Below are 19,933 nucleotides of genomic sequence, written 5' to 3' on the forward strand. Positions count from 1 at the left end.
AAAACCCCACACCCTTGTGAACAAAATTTTGGCTTTTGACCCTGTTCTTATTTATGAATTTATTGTTGTTTTAGTTTACATTCTAGTGTTCTGAGAAATGACCCAGGATCCAGACGATCGAGTAGCTCCACAATGTTGGATGGAGGAAATGTTGGAAAATTTGAATTTGAGATCACTGATTTCTTCCTGTTTGGGTCTCCCTTGGGCCTGGTCCTTGCATTGAGAAAAACCGTCATCCCAGCTCTTGACAGTAGGTTTTGGCATGTACCAGTAGTTCCACTTAGTGGGCATTTTAAATACCTTCTACAAAAAAAGCTTTCAGACTTGCAAAGAAGAAATCCAATAACTTGGATGAGATGAACTGTAGAACATATTGTAAAACTAAATTATATATGTGTTGTTCCACCATACAAGTTAGTACTAGCTACTCCTATAAATATTGATTACACATTTTTTGTCATTGAACCCTAGACAACAAAAATCTAAAAATATGCTGCAAAAAATTTCGTAAAGTATGTTCCAAAGAAACATCAGTTGTCCTGCTTGACTTACAACTGGAGTGTGATGGAAGTAAGCACTCTGAGAGGGCTTTTTTCCCCCCATGCTTTACAAATAGTATATCACCTTTTAAATAGATTTATACGAGCCTCACAAATAACTTCGTAATACTTGGGAGTTTCTTTTTTCCCCCTCCTTTTCTCCTTAGTCTTTCAGCTGAGGCCAGCCTGCCAACAAGTCTATAACCTGTTCCATCCTGCAGACCCATCTGCCTCACGCCTGGAGCCCCTTTTGGAAAAGAGATTCCACGTGTTGCCTCCCTTCAATATTCCACGCTACCAGAGGTTCCCATTAGGTGACGGCAGTTCTGCTCTTCTGGGTACGTTAGTTTTTATCTATCATCTGTCTATGCCCAAAGGCTGTGCTCTCAGCATAGCTGCTGAAGTGAGGGGGTGTTTTAACCATGTGAGTGAGGTGCACAGGATTAACCTCCTAGTGTTTAGCTAAGTTCCCAGGCAAGTGGATTTCTCTTTACAAATTCAACTCCTCACATCCAAAATGCCATTGTTGTCATTTATTAAATAAAACCCACAAGTTGCTGTGAGTCAATATGCAATGTACTCTGTATGTTGTTCTCCATTTTACATCCCAGGCAGTGCTTGAGATTGGAACCATTTCATAGGAATGAAATTCATGATCAGCTAGGCTGAGATTTAGGGACTAGATCTTTCAGGGGGTCGATAGGGGCTGGGAGGGAGCAGAGCAAAGCCACGTAAGGGATGCAGTTTGCCTTGTTGCACATGATCAATATGGGTGAAGCAAGCTGAGGCAACTGGGTGCCTGAATACAATTAGCTATGCACGGCACATTCTGTTGAACTGCTGCTGCATATTTTGCCCATGCAAATGGCTCAAATAAGGGGGCAGTGCTCAGAAAGCCCATTTTCAATTCTTGTAATCTACCCATATGTAAGCCAGCAGTTGGAGACCTCTTTCAGCCTAACAAACTTGTCTATAGTGAACTCCATTCATAGTGAAATCAAATGCAAGTCCCTGATTATCTCAGTGTATCTCAGTGTGCAAATTTAAAATCTTATTGAAGTAAATCTCCACTTGTTTGGGGGAATAATTTTCTCACTTTAAGAAGATTCCATTATATATACCGTAAAATTATGATCAGTGATCATTTTGAAAAGCTACATTGGAGGATTTCCTTTTCTTTTGTTGCAAAATTGCCATTCCTGTGCTTTCTTCTGACTTTATAACTGTTTTAACTAGTAAGGCACTGAATTTAGGCTTATTTGGAAGGCCATCTGTATTAGCTTCTATTCCTCTAATTGAAGGTTGGTCCTTTATAGAAGACCCTGAACTGTAGTTGCGAGTGTTTGATTGTAGTTGTTTGTATGTTTTACAGTTTGTGGCCACATGTTGGTTGTTCTTGTCCTTTTGTTTTCTTCCCCATCTGCTTCTAGTTGAGACAGTCCAGAACAACCCCATCCTCCTTGTGGAAAGCAGCCCATTGGTTGCTCTCCAGCACCAGGACAGCTTCATGGAAACCAGTATACCTGTTCCTGTTCTGAATTGGCAAGATGTTTCCAATAAAAATGCCGTTTTTGCTGAGTGTGTGTAACCTACCCTTTTCTAGTGTCTTGTGTTGTGTACTTGGGGTGCTCCTTGGAGAATGGTCTTCCACCTCGTGGGGCTGAAAGCTTTGCACTGTGTACCTGAATATGACATGTGAAGTACCTGCATAACCATGTATTTTTGGGCCCCAAGCAAGAATGGGACCAAAAGCCACTGACAGGGGGTGGTGGAAACTGAGCTGTGAGTTGTCTCCCCTTCTGCTGCTAATGCTGGAAGGGGAGATTGGGGCCAGACAATGAGTTTGCTTTTCCTCTTGTCGAGCTACTGGAGAGGCATCGAATGACCGAAAGGCTCTGGGCCCCCATGCTTGCTTTGCTTTTGCTTGAGGCCTTCTGTGCTGTTACAGTTTATGCAGTGTACAGAATCTGCCACTGAAACTGACACATGGTTTTTGCTTGCAGTACACAAAGTTTGACAGTGCAAGTCAGCACCTAACTACAGAATAACATACTCTACATTTCAGAGGAACAGCCGTGTTAGTCTGTATTCGCAAAAAGAAAAGGAGGACTTGTGGCACCTTAGAGACTAACCAATTTATTTGAGCATGAGCTTTCGTGAGCTACAGCTACATCTGATGAAGTGAGCTGTAGCTCACGAAAGCTCATGCTCAAATAAATTGGTTAGTCTCTAAGGTGCCACAAATACTCTACATTGTATGTCTGTACCCGAAAGTGACCAGATCAAAGGTGCACATCTTGTATTTAGTCACTAATTTTGCATCATCTAAACACAGTGGACAAAGCTTTCATGACCCAAAGGTGTTTTTTATTTGATTTCTCAAATAATTGCTGCTTAAAAAACAAGTTTAGTTTTTGTTGCTATCAAAAATGCTGCATGGCTATATTTTTCTCGATTATAGCTGATACCACATCTGCAAGTTAATGAGACTTTCAGCTTTATTTATTTTCTCCTATATATTTTTTTTTATTCTTCCCACCCCTTTTAAATATGCCCCCTGGAGAGCCTGATCCTGCAGCCCTTACTCATGTCAGTCAGCTCTTATTGGTCTGAGTAACCCCATTGTGCTGATTGGTAATTTCAGAACAGCAGCACCTCCCATTGGTTACACTGAATAGACGATGACACAGGGAGAGATTCTCAAAGCTACAGATGGATGTTAGGTGCCCAATTGCCACTTGTGCCTTTTGAGATTCTCTCCCCGAGTGTTCTCTAGGAAGGGCGGGCGAAAGGACATGACGGTATTTCCTACCATTGCTTCCCACTCCACTGGTGCAGGGTCACTTAGCCTTCATCCCATGTTAGCTGACTGACCATGACTAGGCATACAAAAAACTCTTCTCCCATCATCTCCAGAGTGTCCTGTGGCCTAGTTGTGCCCATATCTGACTCTGCCAGTGGGGCTGCAGACGAATTTTCAGGACTAATAAAAAGGCATTTCAGCCTCTTTTTCTGTTGCTGTTGAAGTTAAGGGTGGGATTTTCTGAAGCTCTCGGCATTGGCCACTGACTTCAGTGGGAGCAGAGTTAGGTCAATGCCGAGCATTTAAAATGCCACCCCAATTTTTTGTTTTAACTGCTGAAGAGCTCCTTGCTTCAATGCCACAATGCAGCCTATGTATTCCTTTGCAGGGTACCATGCTGCATTGAAACAGCCTGTTGCCTGATGGCATGCAACCCTGACACCCCAGGAGCTTAACTCAATGCCACTGATGTATTAGATAGCCCGATGCTGGTCATTTGGTGGGAAGCAATAACTGAACGCACTGAAAAATAAGCCTTAAAATGAAGAGGTGCGGCATTTGAATATGTATTAAAGCTCCAGAGTTGGGAGAGGAAAGGATTTTCTTCTCTCCCCACCCTTTGATCACTTTGGACCTACATGAGAACTTTACTTATTCACGCTGCACTGATCTACACACTCTGTAATTCACACACACAAAGGTAACTTCCCACAACTTCTTAGCAAAGATCTACTAGCAGAGATGGTGCTACAGTTTGAGATCTCCAGTTTCTAAGTCTTCGTTACTCAAACAAAACACACTATCAAATCTTTCCCACACAAAGTGCATTTAGGCCAGCATAGTCAAACGGACCTAAATCTGTATCTAGAGACCTAAATAAGTGGCCTGATTTTCCAAGGAGCTTGTCACCTACTACTCCCATTATAGTTACTTATGCATCTAATTTTAAACTCCCCAGTTTGAAAACATTGGCCTTAGCACACAGTTAGTTATTTTATTTAGAAATAAATTGCACCCATCAAGTTAAATTAAAGTATGACCTTTTGTTGCTGCATTATCCTTACTTTTTTAAAACTGTGTGCAAAATTTTAATAATTTATACTGAGTGATTTGTAATGCAGTGAATCTCCCAGTCATTTGTGTGAGTAAATGAGGTCCTATATTGAACAGCCTAGGGTTTAATTTGCAAATCACTTTTGATATAGATTTGGGATTTTGGAATACTTGACAGAAGGGGTAAATTGAGATGGCTATGTTTTCTAGGTTTCAGAGTGGTAGCCATGTTAGTCTGTATCAGCAAAAAAACCGAGGAGTACTTGTGGCACCTTAGAGACTAACAAATTTATTTGGGAATAAGCTTTCGTGGGCTAAAACCCACTTCATCGGATGCATGCTGTGGAAAATACAGTAGGAAGATATAATATACACAGAGAACATGAAAAAATGGGTGTTGCCATACCAACTGATTAATTAACCAATTAATCAAGACCAATTAATCAAGGTGGGCTATTATTAGCAGGAGACACATTTTCATCTCTTATGTTTCCTGTCCCGTATTTTCCCTGAAAACAGCTCTCTGTTATAGAATTGAGGGCTCATGGTTTGAAAAGGGGGGGCTCTGTGCACTAAAAAAGGGAGAGATTCTGGAGGTTTAAGAAAATATGAAAGCAGATATAATTAAGGCTGTGTGAGGGAGCATTGCTGTCAGAGCCAATAGACTCCCTTTATCTGCATGTAGAGTGTTAAGCTCAATAGTGTAGTGTAACATTAAAAAAAACTTAGATATTTATATGAATGAGAATAGTCTGTGGTGACATCAGCTAGGACAATATCAAAAGGACTGTCGATCTTCCTGCTTCAGACCCAGTATTGCCAACCTCCAAGCATTCAAAAAATCATGAGTCAGATCCCAAAAATAATGATTGATTTACATATCATGAAATTTTTCTTTTCATAATTTGTTTTAAAATTTGTATCCTGATTTGTAAGCCTTTAGTGTGGCCTCACTTCATGTTTCCCAGCTTTCTTGCCCTCCTGGTTGTGGAGAATACTTGCTTTTTTATCGGCAAGACCCTCTACCACTTTTACAGATCCAGATTAACACAGCTACCCCTCTGATACCTGCTTTTTTATGTTACATGAAAGATGAGATTCTCCTGCAATCTCTGATTCCAGCAGCTGGGGCTCTGAGAAAAAAAACAGATATTGTAAAAGTCAGCAACATCAAATGCCAAGTGGCTGCCATTTTGGAGCATTCTTACTAGGTAGCTTTTGAGCTACACAAGCGCTGCAGCACTGTCACCACCACAGCTCTTGTGCTGGCATGGTTGAAGTTAGTCCTTGCTCCCTATTGCTGCTGGCTGCAGTTGGGATAGGAAGAAAAGTGCCTCCCTGCCCCCCAAACCCATTGTGCGTGCCTTGGGAGTTAAGTAATTTCCTTTGAGGCATCTGTCATTGGTTTAGGAGTCAGGATATCAGACATGCTGGATCATGAGTCTGATCAGTAGTCTGTTTTGCTGCAGCAATTCTGTAAATTTTTACAGCCTGGCAAAACCTCCTGAAAATAGGCTTCCGTCCATGCTTTCTCCGCACACCTTTGATTGTGGGCCTCATCCTGTGAGGCATGGAGGTTCACCATGCAGGTAGCTCAATAGGGAGCTGTACAAATGCCACTGAGGATAGAGTGTGGAGACTTTAATAGGATCCACCTCTCTGGCCTGGTGTTCACTAGGAAAAATGGTTGAATTTAGGCTGGGTATAGCTAAAACGTGCTAGCTAGGCCCAAACTGAACTCGACCTTTTCCCCCCTAGTGTAGGTGCAAGGTAAGATCTTGAAATTAAATTATTTAGCTAGGCTGCAGCTCAAGCAATTGAGCTCAGGATGTTACACTATATCTACACTAGGACAAAAGGTCAGGCTTAGCTAGCACATTAGCTGAGCCCAACCTAAACTCTACGCTTTTCCGAGTCAGGATAAAGTCTCTGAGTCCGAGGGGTCGTACAGCTGAGCCCTGCCGTGTGTCTGCTGACTTAATGGAGAGCTGTTCCCATCACACAAGTTCCAGGCCCTGATACTGTATCACTCTGTGTTATAGGAGGGCTGTTGGCCCTGTAGAAACACATGGTAAGAGGCAGCCCCTGACCCAGAGCACTTACAATCTAATAGATAAGGCCAGACAAAAGCTAGGAGGAGAAACCGGTGCAGAAAGGGGAAGTGACATGCTCAGGTTCACACAGCAGATTAGTGTCAGAGCTGGAAATATTAGATTGTAATCTGTTAGATTGTGTGTCCCATGACACGTGTGTCCCACTTCAGCATCCCTGTCCACTGGACCACGCCAGATCTCCATTCAGTTCGGAACTGTAATCAGCTCCCACACTTGACTTGTACCCCTTTTTGGAATGTGGCTTCAGTGTGTTTCCTTTCTGTAAAACTTTTATTGAAGGAAGTGCCAGTAGGAGCATGAGACTGCTGCAAAGCGTGGCACGGTGAGACATGCTGCAATACAGACGCTGTGCAGCAACCTTGATAGCAGGCAGCTCAAGGGAAAATGGAAAGAGGAGGGAAGTGAGGGGAGCATACATCAGAGGAGAGGGTGACACTAGCAGAGGCCTTTCAGGCTTAACTCATACAGTGTATGAAACACAAAGTGTCAGGGTCAGACTCCAACTGGGCCCTAGGCACTGGCAGTCCATATGGCTTTAAGTTGATCAGCTAGTAGCCTTTTTTTTCCTGAAGAGCATTGAACTGATTTTACCAACATTTAACTCCACGGTTCTACTGGTTTCAACCATTCTCTTTCCCATCAGAACAGCGTAGTTCACGTCATTTGTATGCCAGAGTCTACAGGTATCTAAGAAAGCACAAATGTTTGAAGTTCCAGTTAGCAAGTCAGCAGCACTAGGCATATGGGCTTCTTGGATCAATATTTAGATGACTCATTTGTGCACTTGCTAATACAACGCCAGACTGACCTCATCCAAGGATATTTAATTTCCAGTTAGATCATTTCCCACACAGCTGAAATAAATAATTTACAGTAGGACTGTTGATTGATAGCAGTTAACTCATGCGATTAACTAAAAAAAATTAATCGCGATTTAAAAAATTAATTGCAATTAATCGAATTTTTAATTGCACTGTTAAACAAAAGAATACTAAAATTGAAATTTATTAAATATTTTTGAATGTTTTTCTACATTTTCAAATATATTGATTTCAGTTACAACACAGAATACAAAGTGTACACTGCTCACTTTATATTATTTTTATTACAAATATTTGAATTGTAAAAATGATAAAAGAAATAGTATTTTTCAGTTCACCTCATACAAGTACTGTAGTGCAACCTCTTTATCGTGAAAGTGCAACTTACAAATGTAGATTTTTTTTGTTACATAACTGCACTCAAAAACAAAACCAATGCAAAACTTTAGAGCCTACAAGTCCACTCAGTCCTACTTCTTGTTCAGCCAATCACTAAGACAAACAGATTTGTTTACATTTACAGGAGATAATGCTGCCCACTTCTTATTTACAATGTCACCAGAAAGTGAGAACAAGCATTCTCACGGGACTTTCATAGCCGGCATTGCAAGGTATTACGTCCCAGATAAGCTAAACATTCGTATGCCCCTTCATGCTTCAGCCACCATTCCAGAGGACATACTTCCATGCTGATGACGCTAGTTAAAAAAAGAATACATTAATTAAATTTGTGACTCAACTCCTTGGGAGAGAATTGTTTGTCTCCGGCTCTATTTTACCCACATTCTGCCATATATTTCATGTTACAGTAGTCTCAGATGATGACTCAGCACATGTTGTTCATTTTAAGAACACTTTCGCTGCAGATTTGACAAAACGCAAAGAAGGTACCAATGTGAGATTTCTAAAGATAGCTACAGCACGCAACCCAAGGTTTAAGAATCGGAAGTGCCTTCGAAAATCTGAGAGGGACAAGATGTGGAGCTTGCTTTCAGAAGTCTTAAAAGAGCAACATTCTGATGTAGGAACTACAGAACCCGAACCACCAAAAAAGAAAATCAGCCTTCTGCTGGTGGCATCTGACTCAGATGATGAAATTGAACATGCATCAGTCTTCATTGCTTTGGATTGTTATCGAGCAGAAGCCATCATCAGCATGGACGCATGTCCTCTGGAATGGTGGTTGAAATATAAAGGGACATATGAATCTTTAGCACATGAAACAGGCAGCATTATCTCCCACAAATGAAAACAGACCTGTTTGTCTGAGTGATTGGCTGAACAAGAGATAGGACTGAGTGGACTAGTAGTTTCTAAAGTTTTATATTGTTTTATTTTTGAATGCAGGGTTTTTTTGTACATAAGTCTACATTTGTAAGTTCAACTGTAAAGATAAAGAGATTGCACTACAGTACTTGTATTAGGTGAATTAAAAATGCTATTTCTTTTGTTTTTTACAGTGCAAATATTTATAACCAAAAATAAATATAAAGTGAGCACTGTACACTTTGTATTCTGTGTTGTAATTAAAATCAATATATTTGAAAATGTGGAAAAAATCAAAATATTTAAATAAATGGTATTCTATTATTGTTTAATGGTGTGATTAATCATGATTAACAGCCCTAATCACTTGACAGCCCTAATTTACAGCTGACTTTTGTTGCCAGAGAGAGGCATTTTCCTCCTTGTTTTGGTGTTTTGTGCCTGCTTGCACAAAATTGGTTGATAGATGTGAATCAAGTTCAGATGCCGATATTCTGATTCTACAGTGATGAGCAGCAGTATAGAACTTTAGATAAAAGTGCAAACTCACCTGCTTGATTGCCATGTCAGCTTTGCATTCCATTAGATATCTTGCACTTACAGGACATAGTTTCTTTAAATTGAGGATCTCCGTGTGCATCACAGACATTAATTAATTCTGCCTTGCAATACCTCTGTAGGGTGGGTAGGTATTGTTATAAGCAAATGATCAGGTAGGAGAATCAGACACAAAAGCTGAGTGTGGCTTTGAGTGAGTCACAGCAAATCAGTGGTACAGCTGGGAAAAGAACCCAGGAGTCACCTTCATTCCCAATCTGTTGTGCTAGCTACTAGGTAACACTGCCTTCCCCATGCTTTAAAATGTGGTTTTAATGTATAGTTTTTCCCCACAGAAAAACAGGATTGCCCAATAGATCCACATAAACCTCACAGTTTCTCAGTTACATGCATTATAGAACTAATTTCCCACTAATAATACATACGTACACACACACTCACTCCATCTGAGTGTGATTTTTACTCCTCGTTCCCCTCGTGTTTACTTCCTGAAGGATAAGGCCAAACTTTTCAAGCCTGGGGGCCTAAAGTTGGGCTCCTAAATCCAGATTTTAGGCACCTAAATAAAAATGGCCTGATTTTCAAACAGGCTGAACGCCCCCAAATCTCATTTAAATTAAAGGGAAATTTGAGTGCTCAACACCCAGGCTTCTTTTACTGAGAAGGCTAAATATGGAGTTAGGAGCCTAACTGGAGGCCTTCAGTTTCACAAACTGTGGCTGTATTTTTTCAGCAACTAAGGGTATGCCTACACCGCAGCCAGCGATGTGATTGCAGTGTGAGTAGGCAGCCCCACACTAGCTTTAATCTAGCTAGCACAGCTAAAAATATCAGAAACAGTGGAACAAATCCTGGCACAGGCTAGCAACGCTAGTACATACCCAAGGTTTCGGGTGGGCTTGTACAGCCCACGTTCAAACCCATGCCGCTGTGTCTTTGTTGCTGTTAGCCGGGCTATGTAGGTTGAAACTAGCCTGGGTATGTCTGCCTGAGCTGCAATCACACCTTGGATTGCAATGTAAACGCACCTGAAATACAAGTCCAACATGAGGACCACCCTGGCATGACAATATCTCTCCTTGAAACTTTCCCCTTTAGTTTAAAAGATGCTATAAAACCAGTATCTCCCAAATTAAGTTTTTTACCTTCCGCCCCTTCCCCCCATTGTTCTGGCTAAATGTGAATATATATAGCTGTATATATTCACATGGGTCTGCATGACACGTTTCTATTCTTGCTGCTCAAGCAAACCTATCCTGATTTGGTTTGGTTTAAACTGATTCTTTTGCTTTTCTCAATCGGACAATGAGATGCTAGATGCCAACTCTCCTTTTGCCTGCTCTGGTGTTTTCTTTCTTTTCAAAATAGAGCTGAGATGAAATGTGTTTTCCTTCCAATTGGTTTGAAAGGTTTTGCATTTGAAAGCCAATCCTTGCCTTGTTTGCCTCCTTTTCTCCTCTTGATTTCGTCTTGCCTGGTCTCTGTCTGTTGGTCTAATATTTTGATTTCCCTGTTTCAACTTCATAGCAGATGTTGTTCAGTCTCATGGTGCAGTCGTCATGGAAAATGCGTCCCTTTCCACCCCCATTACAACCCCTCAGTTCAGGGGATTCCGGAGGGCCAGTGAGATCAGCATTGCCAGCCAGGTCTCAGGAATGGCAGACAGTTACACTGCTTCCAACATAGCTAACAGTAAGTGTTTCGCACCCTCCGAGATTTCTTCTCACTGTAGAACTAAAGTAGCAGCACCACACACCAGGCTGACCTCAATGTATAGGACAGACCCATAGAACTCTTCTCTCTGTCTTTATTTTGCGTGTGTGTGTGTGTGTGTTTAATATATAGCCTGGTTTGGAGTTAGCCACTGAATTGCTCTATGATCCTTCAAACTCTATGCTGTGCAGTGTTGTCAGATACAAAGGGTTGGGGAGAACAGGACACTGAGGGTATTTCCTGCTGTTGAGAGTGTTTCCTGGTCAGGGTCAACCATAACACCCTCCAGTCCTCCCCTATTGCTTGCTTAATTAAGTCTAATAATAGCAGCACAGAACATCAGACTGCATGGTCAAGGGTCTTCTTTGAAAAGCATTTTGCTCCTTGTTAAAGGAAAACCGCTTCTTTGTCTATTGCAAAAGATGTAGCTCTCTGATCCATTGTAAAGCTGATCCCTGCCTGAATATCAAGAAGAATATACATACTTGCATCTCAGAGTCTGGTGTTCCTATTTATTTTTATCTATATCAATGCAATAACTTGTTGTATTTGTGTTAGACTCACCTGTCCTTTGGAATTGGGGTGTGAATGCAATAGTTTGACAGACTTCCCCCCCCCCCCCCCCCCATGGGAAAACTCATATAATTTGCACCTTTGAAACTGATGTCTGCAGAAATGGAGGTCCCTTATTCCAGATATTCATGGGTGAATCATCGGGCTGTTTGTCCTCTTAACTTCTCGTTACAATAGTTGCATGTTTTGTTTAAATGTATTCTCTTGAAATACAGTGCACCCGCATTAACAGGGGCTTCCACAGGTCGGATTGGAATAGGTAGGATTTGAGCCCTATAAGGTTTACATGAATTCCTGCAATGAGGAGTCAAACATTGCTGAAGACTTAGACAGGCTAACTTTATCACTGGAAGTGGGGCTGAACCAGAATGTCTGGGGCTGTTCAAATCCCATATCTGAATTTGATGGCAAGAGTCAGTCTCTGCTTGTAGCTGGGAGCCTTGCAGTGAGGGAGGATAACGAATGTAGTTGCTTGTCTGAGGTTGTTTTCAATGATTAATAAGAAGTTGAAACTATTCCACCTAAGCCCAATTTTATCATTGTCAATGACATATTGTTAATGCACCCTTAGGAAGAACAGATGCCTACAATTATAATACAGTGGGCTGCCACTATATTATGCATGTTGGAGTGATTATGGGCAAAAGTTGTTCATGTATAAAAGATAATTGATAACCTTGAACAACCATTGGCCCCTGTGCATCATTAAGGAATCAAATGGTACGTCTAGTCTTCAATTGATAATTGTGGTCTATGCAACTGGTACATAATCAGCACTTTTAGATAAATAATGTAAGATCTGACAGGTGGCCCATCACATATTATTTAAAGGTAATGTGCAAAGGAGAAAAAAATGGGTGTGTGTCCCCCTCCCCTTTGTTTTGGCTGCTTTCTGTTTTTTAAAAAAAGTCTGGGGGACAAAAACTGAAGTTTTTCTTGTTTGGTTTACACATTAGAAATTCAGCTCATATCTTGCCCGGAGGACTCTGGTGACTAGAGAATTAGCAAAATGATGACATTATAAGAACCAAAGCTGAGCAACTGATTGTGGAAGTGGTTTTTAGTCAGATTGAGTTAAAAAACATTTTTGTCAAGGGCCATTTAACTTCAATGACTAAGAAATCTTTTGGAAAAAGGCAGCCTTTGCTAAAAATTCACTCTCTTCCTCCTCTCTATTAAGGTGTAAGTGTTAACAATCGACATTCTCTGAGACCCCAAACAAATCAGCCAGAACAGCTAGACCCACCCCAACACTGATGTCCCTGATACTTCTAAGGCAACAACCCACACAGAATTTTTAAAAAACAAAAAAACTTTGAGAACCTGGAAGGAAGCCAAAAACCCTAAAGGCACAATCCCAGTTTTAAAAAATACCTTGCGCATGTCACCTTTAGTGGACCACTGGGCTTTGAACTATTACGTTTATAAGTAAACAGTAAGGTTTTTAGTTCCTCTTGAGGTAAATATAGGTGAGATAATCATAATGTGAAATAAAATCTGTAGGGTGGGACGTTCAACAGAGCCCAAGGCTTGTAGGTTCCTGACTCCCGTTGAAATCTGCCGAACTCCCTTCTGCATCTTTGACAATCCCAGCTTTAGACAACAAACAAAGGGGGGCACCTGCTCTTCTGGATATGTGCACGTACCGCCTCAGAGCCCTCGGCCAAGTGCAGTGCGTGGTCTGTGTGCAGGATTGGGAACCAGGAATTCCCAAATCCTCCTCCTGTTTCTGATACTGTCTCCGATACTGTCTCCCTCTGTAGCTTTGGGCAAGTCATGGAACCACTCTGCCTCAGTTTCCCCATCTGTAAAAGAGGGATAATAATATTACGCTCCTCATGGGCATGTTTTGACAATGAATCAGTTAATGCATCTAAAGTACTTCGACCATGAAAAGCAGTATATATACGTTCCTAGTATTATTAGGACTAGCATTTCTGCCTGCACCCTGTGTTTATGCCCTGTAATATTTTTGTGCATATGTCACAATGGGGTTGAGTAGCTTCTTGTTTTCTTTGGCCAGATGTCAGTGTGTGGCAAGAATAAACTACCTGCACTTCAACAAATGGGGTTTTCCTTTCTTAAGGAGAGGATATTTTGTTTATCGTATCAGAGCAAATACACAAAATACACAGTGGGATTGCACAGTAAAATGTGTTCTGCCTTGCTACATGTTAATCTGTCTGTGTAGAAGGTTCCTTATAGGGCGTTTGTTTTGTGCACATTTCACACCCCGGGGTAATTGCTGAGCTCAGCCAGTCAGGAAGGTAAAGTGTTGATTATTAAATATGTATCTTATGGTTGCACCCCAAGGGCCCCGTCAGGATCAGGGCCCCAGTGCACTAGGGGCTACACAAACACAGAAGGAGGTGATTGCCGCCCTCAGGCGTTGACAAGCTGAATAAAGCCTTAGGGTAAATATCCAACATTTCCCTTCCCTGAGGACGTGAAGCTGTGCAGGTAGTGTGGGTCAAATTCATTAAGCCACCAGCTCTGATGAAGTTACACCATCAGATTTGGCAAGCTCTCTTCAGACTGCCAACTGCCTTCATTATATGAAGGTGGGAACAATTTGTGCCCTTGCTCCTGCCTACATAACCCCACTGACCTCAGTGGGATTGATGGAGTTTAATGGAGAAAGCAGAATCTAGCTCATCAGATGAAAGCTGGTGCTTTTGTATTGGACTGAAATACCCGCTCTTAAAACTAACTTCCCTACTTCATTTCAGGGGCACTTCTGCATGTGTTGCTGAATAGAAGAGTTGACCTCCCCACCCCTGTTTATTTGATTATTAAGACTTCTGTTTGCAACATGATTTTTGTCTTCCTGCACAGATGGCCTCTAGAGCCAGAAATGTAGCACTGAAGGTTCTGACTTTGTCTCATTGTGAAAGGGCCCGTCCTCAGCAAGCACTTGAGTTAGGCCTTCCAAATGCATTTCCATCTCTCTATCCCTTCCAGAGCCAGCTTCAGATGCTGGGAACAAGCCACTGTGATTCCGTTGCATGAAGTCCAGTGAGAATCCGCAACATGGGATTCCACAGCCCTGCTTCCTGGGGAGTTCCCTCTGCATGGCACTGTAGAGTGATGGAGGATAGCTAAGTCTGTGGATGCACAGACTTAACCTCTCCTCCCCATGGAGAAGCAACATCCTATCAACTGTGGCAGCAGCTTTGCAGCCATTGAGTTGAGGAAAGAAGATTCCCAGCTGTATACCTCCTTAGATCTCCACCATAAAGACAGGCTACTCAAGGTGGCAGTTGGTCAGCCTTCATCTCTTTATAAGGAAATAGATGTAAATGCTTAATTTCAACTCCAAAATAATAGTTCTTACACATGGGATCGCAATCTCGTTTCTTTAATCCATGTGTCTTTTCCATCACAATGTTAATTGCTGGAGGACAAAACTGATGTGTTCTGCATGTGCGTGCTGTGATAATAAGTGTGGATTTTTGTTTGTGTGTATGTGTTGTTGTTTTTTAATTTTGTTCCTTTAGAAAACAAAAATCATCTTAACCATGCCAGAGGAGGATTTAGCTTTCTGTCCCAACTTGCCCTCCCTCACAAATCCCCCACCCAAGCCTCGCCCAAGAGACATAGGCAACGTAAACATGAAATACCCCAGAATCATTTAGGAAGAAGGCTTGAAGGGCCATCAAGTTGGGATCCGGACTATATTCTACAAATACCAGATCTGGACATCAAGAAAGGTATTCTGGAGAGGGGACTTATCCATCCAACTAATCTCCTACATCATCTAACCAGGGCAGTCCTCTTCTCCAGAGGAAATCTATTTGCTTTCTCCTTTCACCAGAGGCCCTCGCAAACTTAGCACTATTTAACAAATACTTGTTTTCGTATTGCTTGAAAGAGTAACTGCAGCACTGCCAACAGCTGGTGATGGCACTAATTCTTTTAGACGAGAGATGTGGGAGCAACCGCACTGGCCCATAGCCCCTGTTGCAATCTCTTCCTAACACAAAGGCATTAATCCTGGCTGTTCTGTACAAAGAATCTGAAATTAACCAAGGATAGGACTTTCATGAGAAATGGAAAGTTGGATCTTTACTGGTGATTCCATAGCTGGAAAAGCAAGCAAAATATCATGTCTTTTGATAGGTCAAAATCTCTGTATAAGTGGCCATTGCGTGTCAAATCCCGTGCCGAGCAGGGAAAGCAGAGTAACCGAACTGGCACACGTATACTTGGAAAAGGCAGCACCTGTACTCTGTCTGCCAGCAGCCCCTCCTGCCCATTATTCTTGCTAGAATCAGGTTAGTTGGCATGGGGAAGCATGGTTCATAGCTGCCATTGCTGGACCAAGGGGCGTATGCACATACCAACGCCATAGCTCAGATCATCCTGCTCTGGCTCCTGCTGGGACATCCCGCAGAGAAGTTGTCTGCTCATTTGTGGAAAGAGTGGGCAACTCTTCCCTTGGGCCCAGATTTTCAAATGAGGTGTCTGCTTGGTGGCAGCTATCACATCCCCTCCCATGTCAGGCTGTCTCATTTTTGTGTCTAGTGCCTTATTGGAGAATGTCTAAAGAGAACCAGCAAAGCTATTTTAAAGAATCCCAAGCTCCTTGTCCAAGCCCCAGTCCTCCTAATACCACTGCTCTGGGGTCTCTATCTCCTTCTGTGGCTGCTTTTTCATCACAAAGCAGGTGGGAGTTCAAGGCTGCCTGCATCTAGAACAGGGGTGGGCAAACTTTTTGGCCTGAGGGCCACATCGGGTTTCCAAAATTGTATGGAGGGACGGTTAGGGGAGGCTGTGTCTCCCCAAACAGCCAGGTGTGGCCTGGCCCCCGCCTCCTATCTGACCTGCTTCTTGCTCCCTGATGGCTCCCCCGGGACTCCCGCCCCATCCACCACTCCTTGTCCCCTGACCACCCCCCAGACCCCCCAGGTGTCACTTGTGGGCTGCTGATGAGTCTCAAACTGTGGTCTTGCAGAAGGAAATATTCTGAAGAGCAAAACTAGGGAGTGGGATCTGGGCAGTGGGGGTGGGGCATGGGAGGGAATGTGGGTCCATTTTACAGGGAAGACGTTGGGAACTCTCTGGTCTAGCTGAAGGATCTCACTGGCTGTTTCTTGTGTTTTGGTGGTGGTCTGTGTGTAAACTGCCCCCACTGAGCACATCCACTTCACCACCTCACTCCCATTGGTATCCCTGCAGTGTGGCTCTGCTGCTAGAAGAGGGAATGACTTGGTATTAAAATAAGGTCCTTGACTTTTCTGCTGGCTTTTAAATTACCCTGTAGCTCCCAGCTTCCTCTGTAGCTCCCATCCGAGTAGATGCTGATGAAGCCTGGAGATTCGTCCACCGTTTAATGCCCCCGTCCTCAAAGCTCACCAGAGCCTCTGTTCTGAGAGCTGCAGGGTTTGCAGACTCCTTGCTGGTTCTCCTGTTGGGCTGGGGGGTTAGCTGTGAAGACACTCACGCCTGCAGAGGCTGAGCAAGTTGCTTCAATAGCACTCCGGAGGCTGGCAGCCTGCAGAATGGTGGTGGTGATTATGAATGCATCACCATGGGCCTTTCTCATAATCCAGTCTCTTTCCCCTTCCTAGTGTTTTGCTTGTGTCTTTCCATAGCAACTAACCTGTGGCTCCATTGCCTTTATATTGTTCACTTCGGCTTCTGATATTAATAACAAAATATGGGATTTTACCTCTCTGGGTTTGAGAGGGTTTGTGCCTCCATGAAAGTTAAAGGGAAACATCCTGTTTGTTTAGTTTTTTGCCTTTAGCAGCATCTGCTAGCCTCTGCTCAAAGTAGGCCCATGGAGCTGAAAGTGACTCAGGTATATGCGTGCAGTGTTGTTGTGGCTGTGTCGGTCCCAGGATATTAGACACACAAGGTGGGTGAAACAACAGCTTTTATTGGACCAACTTCTGTTGGTGAGGGAGACAAGCTTTTGAGCTTACACAGAGCTCTTCAGGTCTGGGAATGGCTGCAGTATATAGACACATCCATAGCTCTCCCCCGTCCCACCTCCAGAGCAGAGACTCTTTCTATTTCATTTTTGCTGTACGGATGGAGAGATTTGTTTGTTCCCCATCACCACAGCATCAGCACATTGTCACAAACTCACTGTGAGTGGCAGTGACCCTGCACTGAGGCCACCCACTGGCCCTCCCCAGAAGGGTTGATGACATGTACATGCCCCATCTAATCTGAAAGTTATTTTGATTATCGCTATTCTGGTATTCACAAGAGACTCTAGGGTATTTATTAATGGCCTCTAATACCCTGGCTGGGCATGGAGTCACCAGCCTTTGATCTGTGTCTCACATTCCCCTGGGGTGTGGATTAATGGCTAGTTACTGCCTCCCCTCCAGGGACATCCTGTTTGATTTAATAAAGGAGATGTCATGCTCTGTGCCTCGTACCATCCTTGGGTGGCTCATTAATATTTTTGAGCCCTGTTCAAATTTTGCTTCATCTTAACAATAAAATCAACGGGGAAGGAATTGCCCGGCGCAAGGACCCATGGCCTAAGGTTAACATTTAAAACAGCTCTCTCCTCTCTCTTTAACAAGCCTTTTCTTTCATTAGTTGCTGCCAGATGGTGGGGAACAAAAAGAATAGACTATGCCCTTTACTGTCCTGATGCCCTGACTGCCTTTCCGACGGTAGCCTTACCACACCTCTTCCATGCAAGCTACTGGGAATCGACAGATGTAGTCTCCTTTCTGCTGAGACAGGTACCATAAATATTTCATGCTTCTCTCTCTCCTCCCTTATGCCTAACTTTTGTTGGAAAATATTTTGGAGACTATTTTCACCTTGCTGCACCCTCCAAAATAACTTTTGTTGACACTAATGGGGGCTCACCATACAAATGGAGGAAAAAATGTACGCTTCACAACTGCCACTCCATCTTCTTTCCCTTCCCATGCTATGTCAAATACAGCTGCGTTGGAAATAATACTTACTGCTATGCACATGGAACACTATGTTTCATGGAAACTATCAAATCACACATGACTTGCTTGGTGCTGGCTTTTGTTACTGGAGCAGGTTCTTGGAGAGAGGTTCATTAAAGATCTGAACCATTTGGAGTCAATCTGGGCCCATTTCATATCATAGTCTTGCAGCATTGCATGATTTTGACGCAAAAACCATGTGATGTTTGGATTGAACTTTACTTTGAATTTTTAAATCCTTTCAAACCTGAAGCTCAAAGGGAAGCTCTCTGTGCAAAGCCTACATGGAATAAAACAGAAGGAAAAGTTTGTACAAGTTTCAGACTTGGATTGCTAAAATTAGTGTTCAGTCCTCCATTTGGGCTCTCAAATTAACACTTAAACACCCTGAGGACTATGGATTTTTGCTTCAAGATCCAGAACTTGGTACCACAGTTCAAATTACTTCTCAAAGGGTTAGGTAAATAACAAATGATGGTTTCTGGACCATCACATTTTGGATTCTGTCTGTTTAACTTTGGTCACATGTTTAAATTTTGCAAAATCACATTTTTTTTTCTAAAATCCAGTGGGTATATTTCCCTTTAAAACAAAAAACAAACAGACATTGAAAATAGTTGTTTTCCCAGAAGTGCATGAAACCCCAAAATAGCAGCACTAAGACCCTGGAGGTGAAAACAAAGATGAACTAAAGGGGGACACGTTCTTCTTGATTGCCGTTGTCCACCTGGAGAGAAATGCAAAGAGTAAACAAGAAACATAAATAGTTAAAGAAGAAACTTGCTAGCTTGTGACATATGGGCCAGTATATTCAAATCAGGGGCCTAAAGTTGGGCTCCTAGATTTATGCTTAGGCAGCTAAATTAATGTAGCCTGATTTTTTTAGAGACCCTAAATACCCCAAGTCCCCCTGAAGTCAGTGGGAGCTGCAAGTGCTTAAACCCTGTGAATTTTGGTTGTCTCAATATAGATTTAGAAGCCCAACTTTAGCCCCCGAGGGTTTGAAAACTCTTGCCAGGATTATTAAGTTGACAATGTAACTTTAAAGCACAGAGCATTGTCAGAGCATAACAATCCCTTGCTGCAACACAAACATTGCAGTCCGCAGAGAAAAAACACACCAACCCAAAGGGCTGCTCTCGTGACCATGTTGCCATGGCCCAACATCATTCATTTCTCAAACTCAAGCAGAGATGCGTTCTGTCGTTTTCATCACAGCGGAGAGGTGGCTGCTTCTGTGGATTGCAACCCGCTGGCCCTGTCCTTCCAAATGCACAGTGGGCTGGAGTCTCTTCTCTCCGTCCTTTCCCTGCCCCAGGTTCTTTCCCTGATAAGGATTTGGAAACATCTTTTCATTTGGTGCATCTTCTGTCGGGCGCTAGCGAGAGAACAGGTCACCCAGTACAAAGGGATAGTCTAGGATCATCACTCCACAGACTAGCTGAACTCGAGCTAGTTGTATCCATTTTGGCTCTGCCCCTGTTTATTCTGAATTGCCAGTGGCATGGTGCTGGAGCATTCAGAGGGGATCTGGCCACTTTGGTGTTGGCTGCATTAGTCCCTT

At 42.7% G+C, this 19,933-nt stretch overlaps 2 protein-coding genes across 22 annotated transcripts in view; one reads left to right on the forward strand and one right to left on the reverse strand.

Moving 5' to 3' along the window:
• PITPNM2 (phosphatidylinositol transfer protein membrane associated 2) overlaps positions 1-19,933 on the forward strand; it is a 218,913-nt gene that overhangs the window by 183,012 nt on the left and 15,968 nt on the right. For 10 of the 19 annotated variants that reach the window (XM_048821452.2, XM_048821451.2, XM_048821449.2 and 7 more), the window contains 6 exons: positions 75-250; positions 707-877; positions 1,970-2,119; positions 10,682-10,846; positions 14,938-15,150; positions 17,999-18,147. In XM_048821452.2, coding sequence (XP_048677409.1) covers positions 75-250; positions 707-877; positions 1,970-2,119; positions 10,682-10,846; positions 14,938-15,150; positions 17,999-18,147 — 1,024 coding nt within the window. Of the gene's footprint in view, positions 1-74; positions 251-706; positions 878-1,969; positions 2,120-10,681; positions 10,847-14,937; positions 15,151-17,998; positions 18,148-19,933 lie in introns of those variants that run through there. The other 9 variants (XM_048821462.2, XM_048821463.2, XM_048821454.2 and 6 more) reach the window with 8 other exon arrangements.
• Positions 17,302-19,933, reverse strand: part of ARL6IP4 (ARF like GTPase 6 interacting protein 4) — a 30,377-nt gene continuing 27,745 nt past the window's right edge. For all 3 annotated transcript variants that reach the window (XR_012665085.1, XM_048821479.2, XM_048821476.2), the window contains one exon: positions 17,302-18,649. Coding sequence is in view for 1 of the 3 variants with exons in the window: in XM_048821479.2 (XP_048677436.2) it covers positions 18,611-18,649 (39 nt within the window). In the remaining 2 variants the exon portion in view is untranslated. The remainder of the gene's footprint in view (positions 18,650-19,933) is intronic.

The sequence above is a fragment of the Caretta caretta genome, chromosome 15 (assembly GCF_965140235.1).
Source record: "Caretta caretta isolate rCarCar2 chromosome 15, rCarCar1.hap1, whole genome shotgun sequence".
Lineage (NCBI taxonomy): Eukaryota > Metazoa > Chordata > Testudines > Cheloniidae > Caretta > Caretta caretta.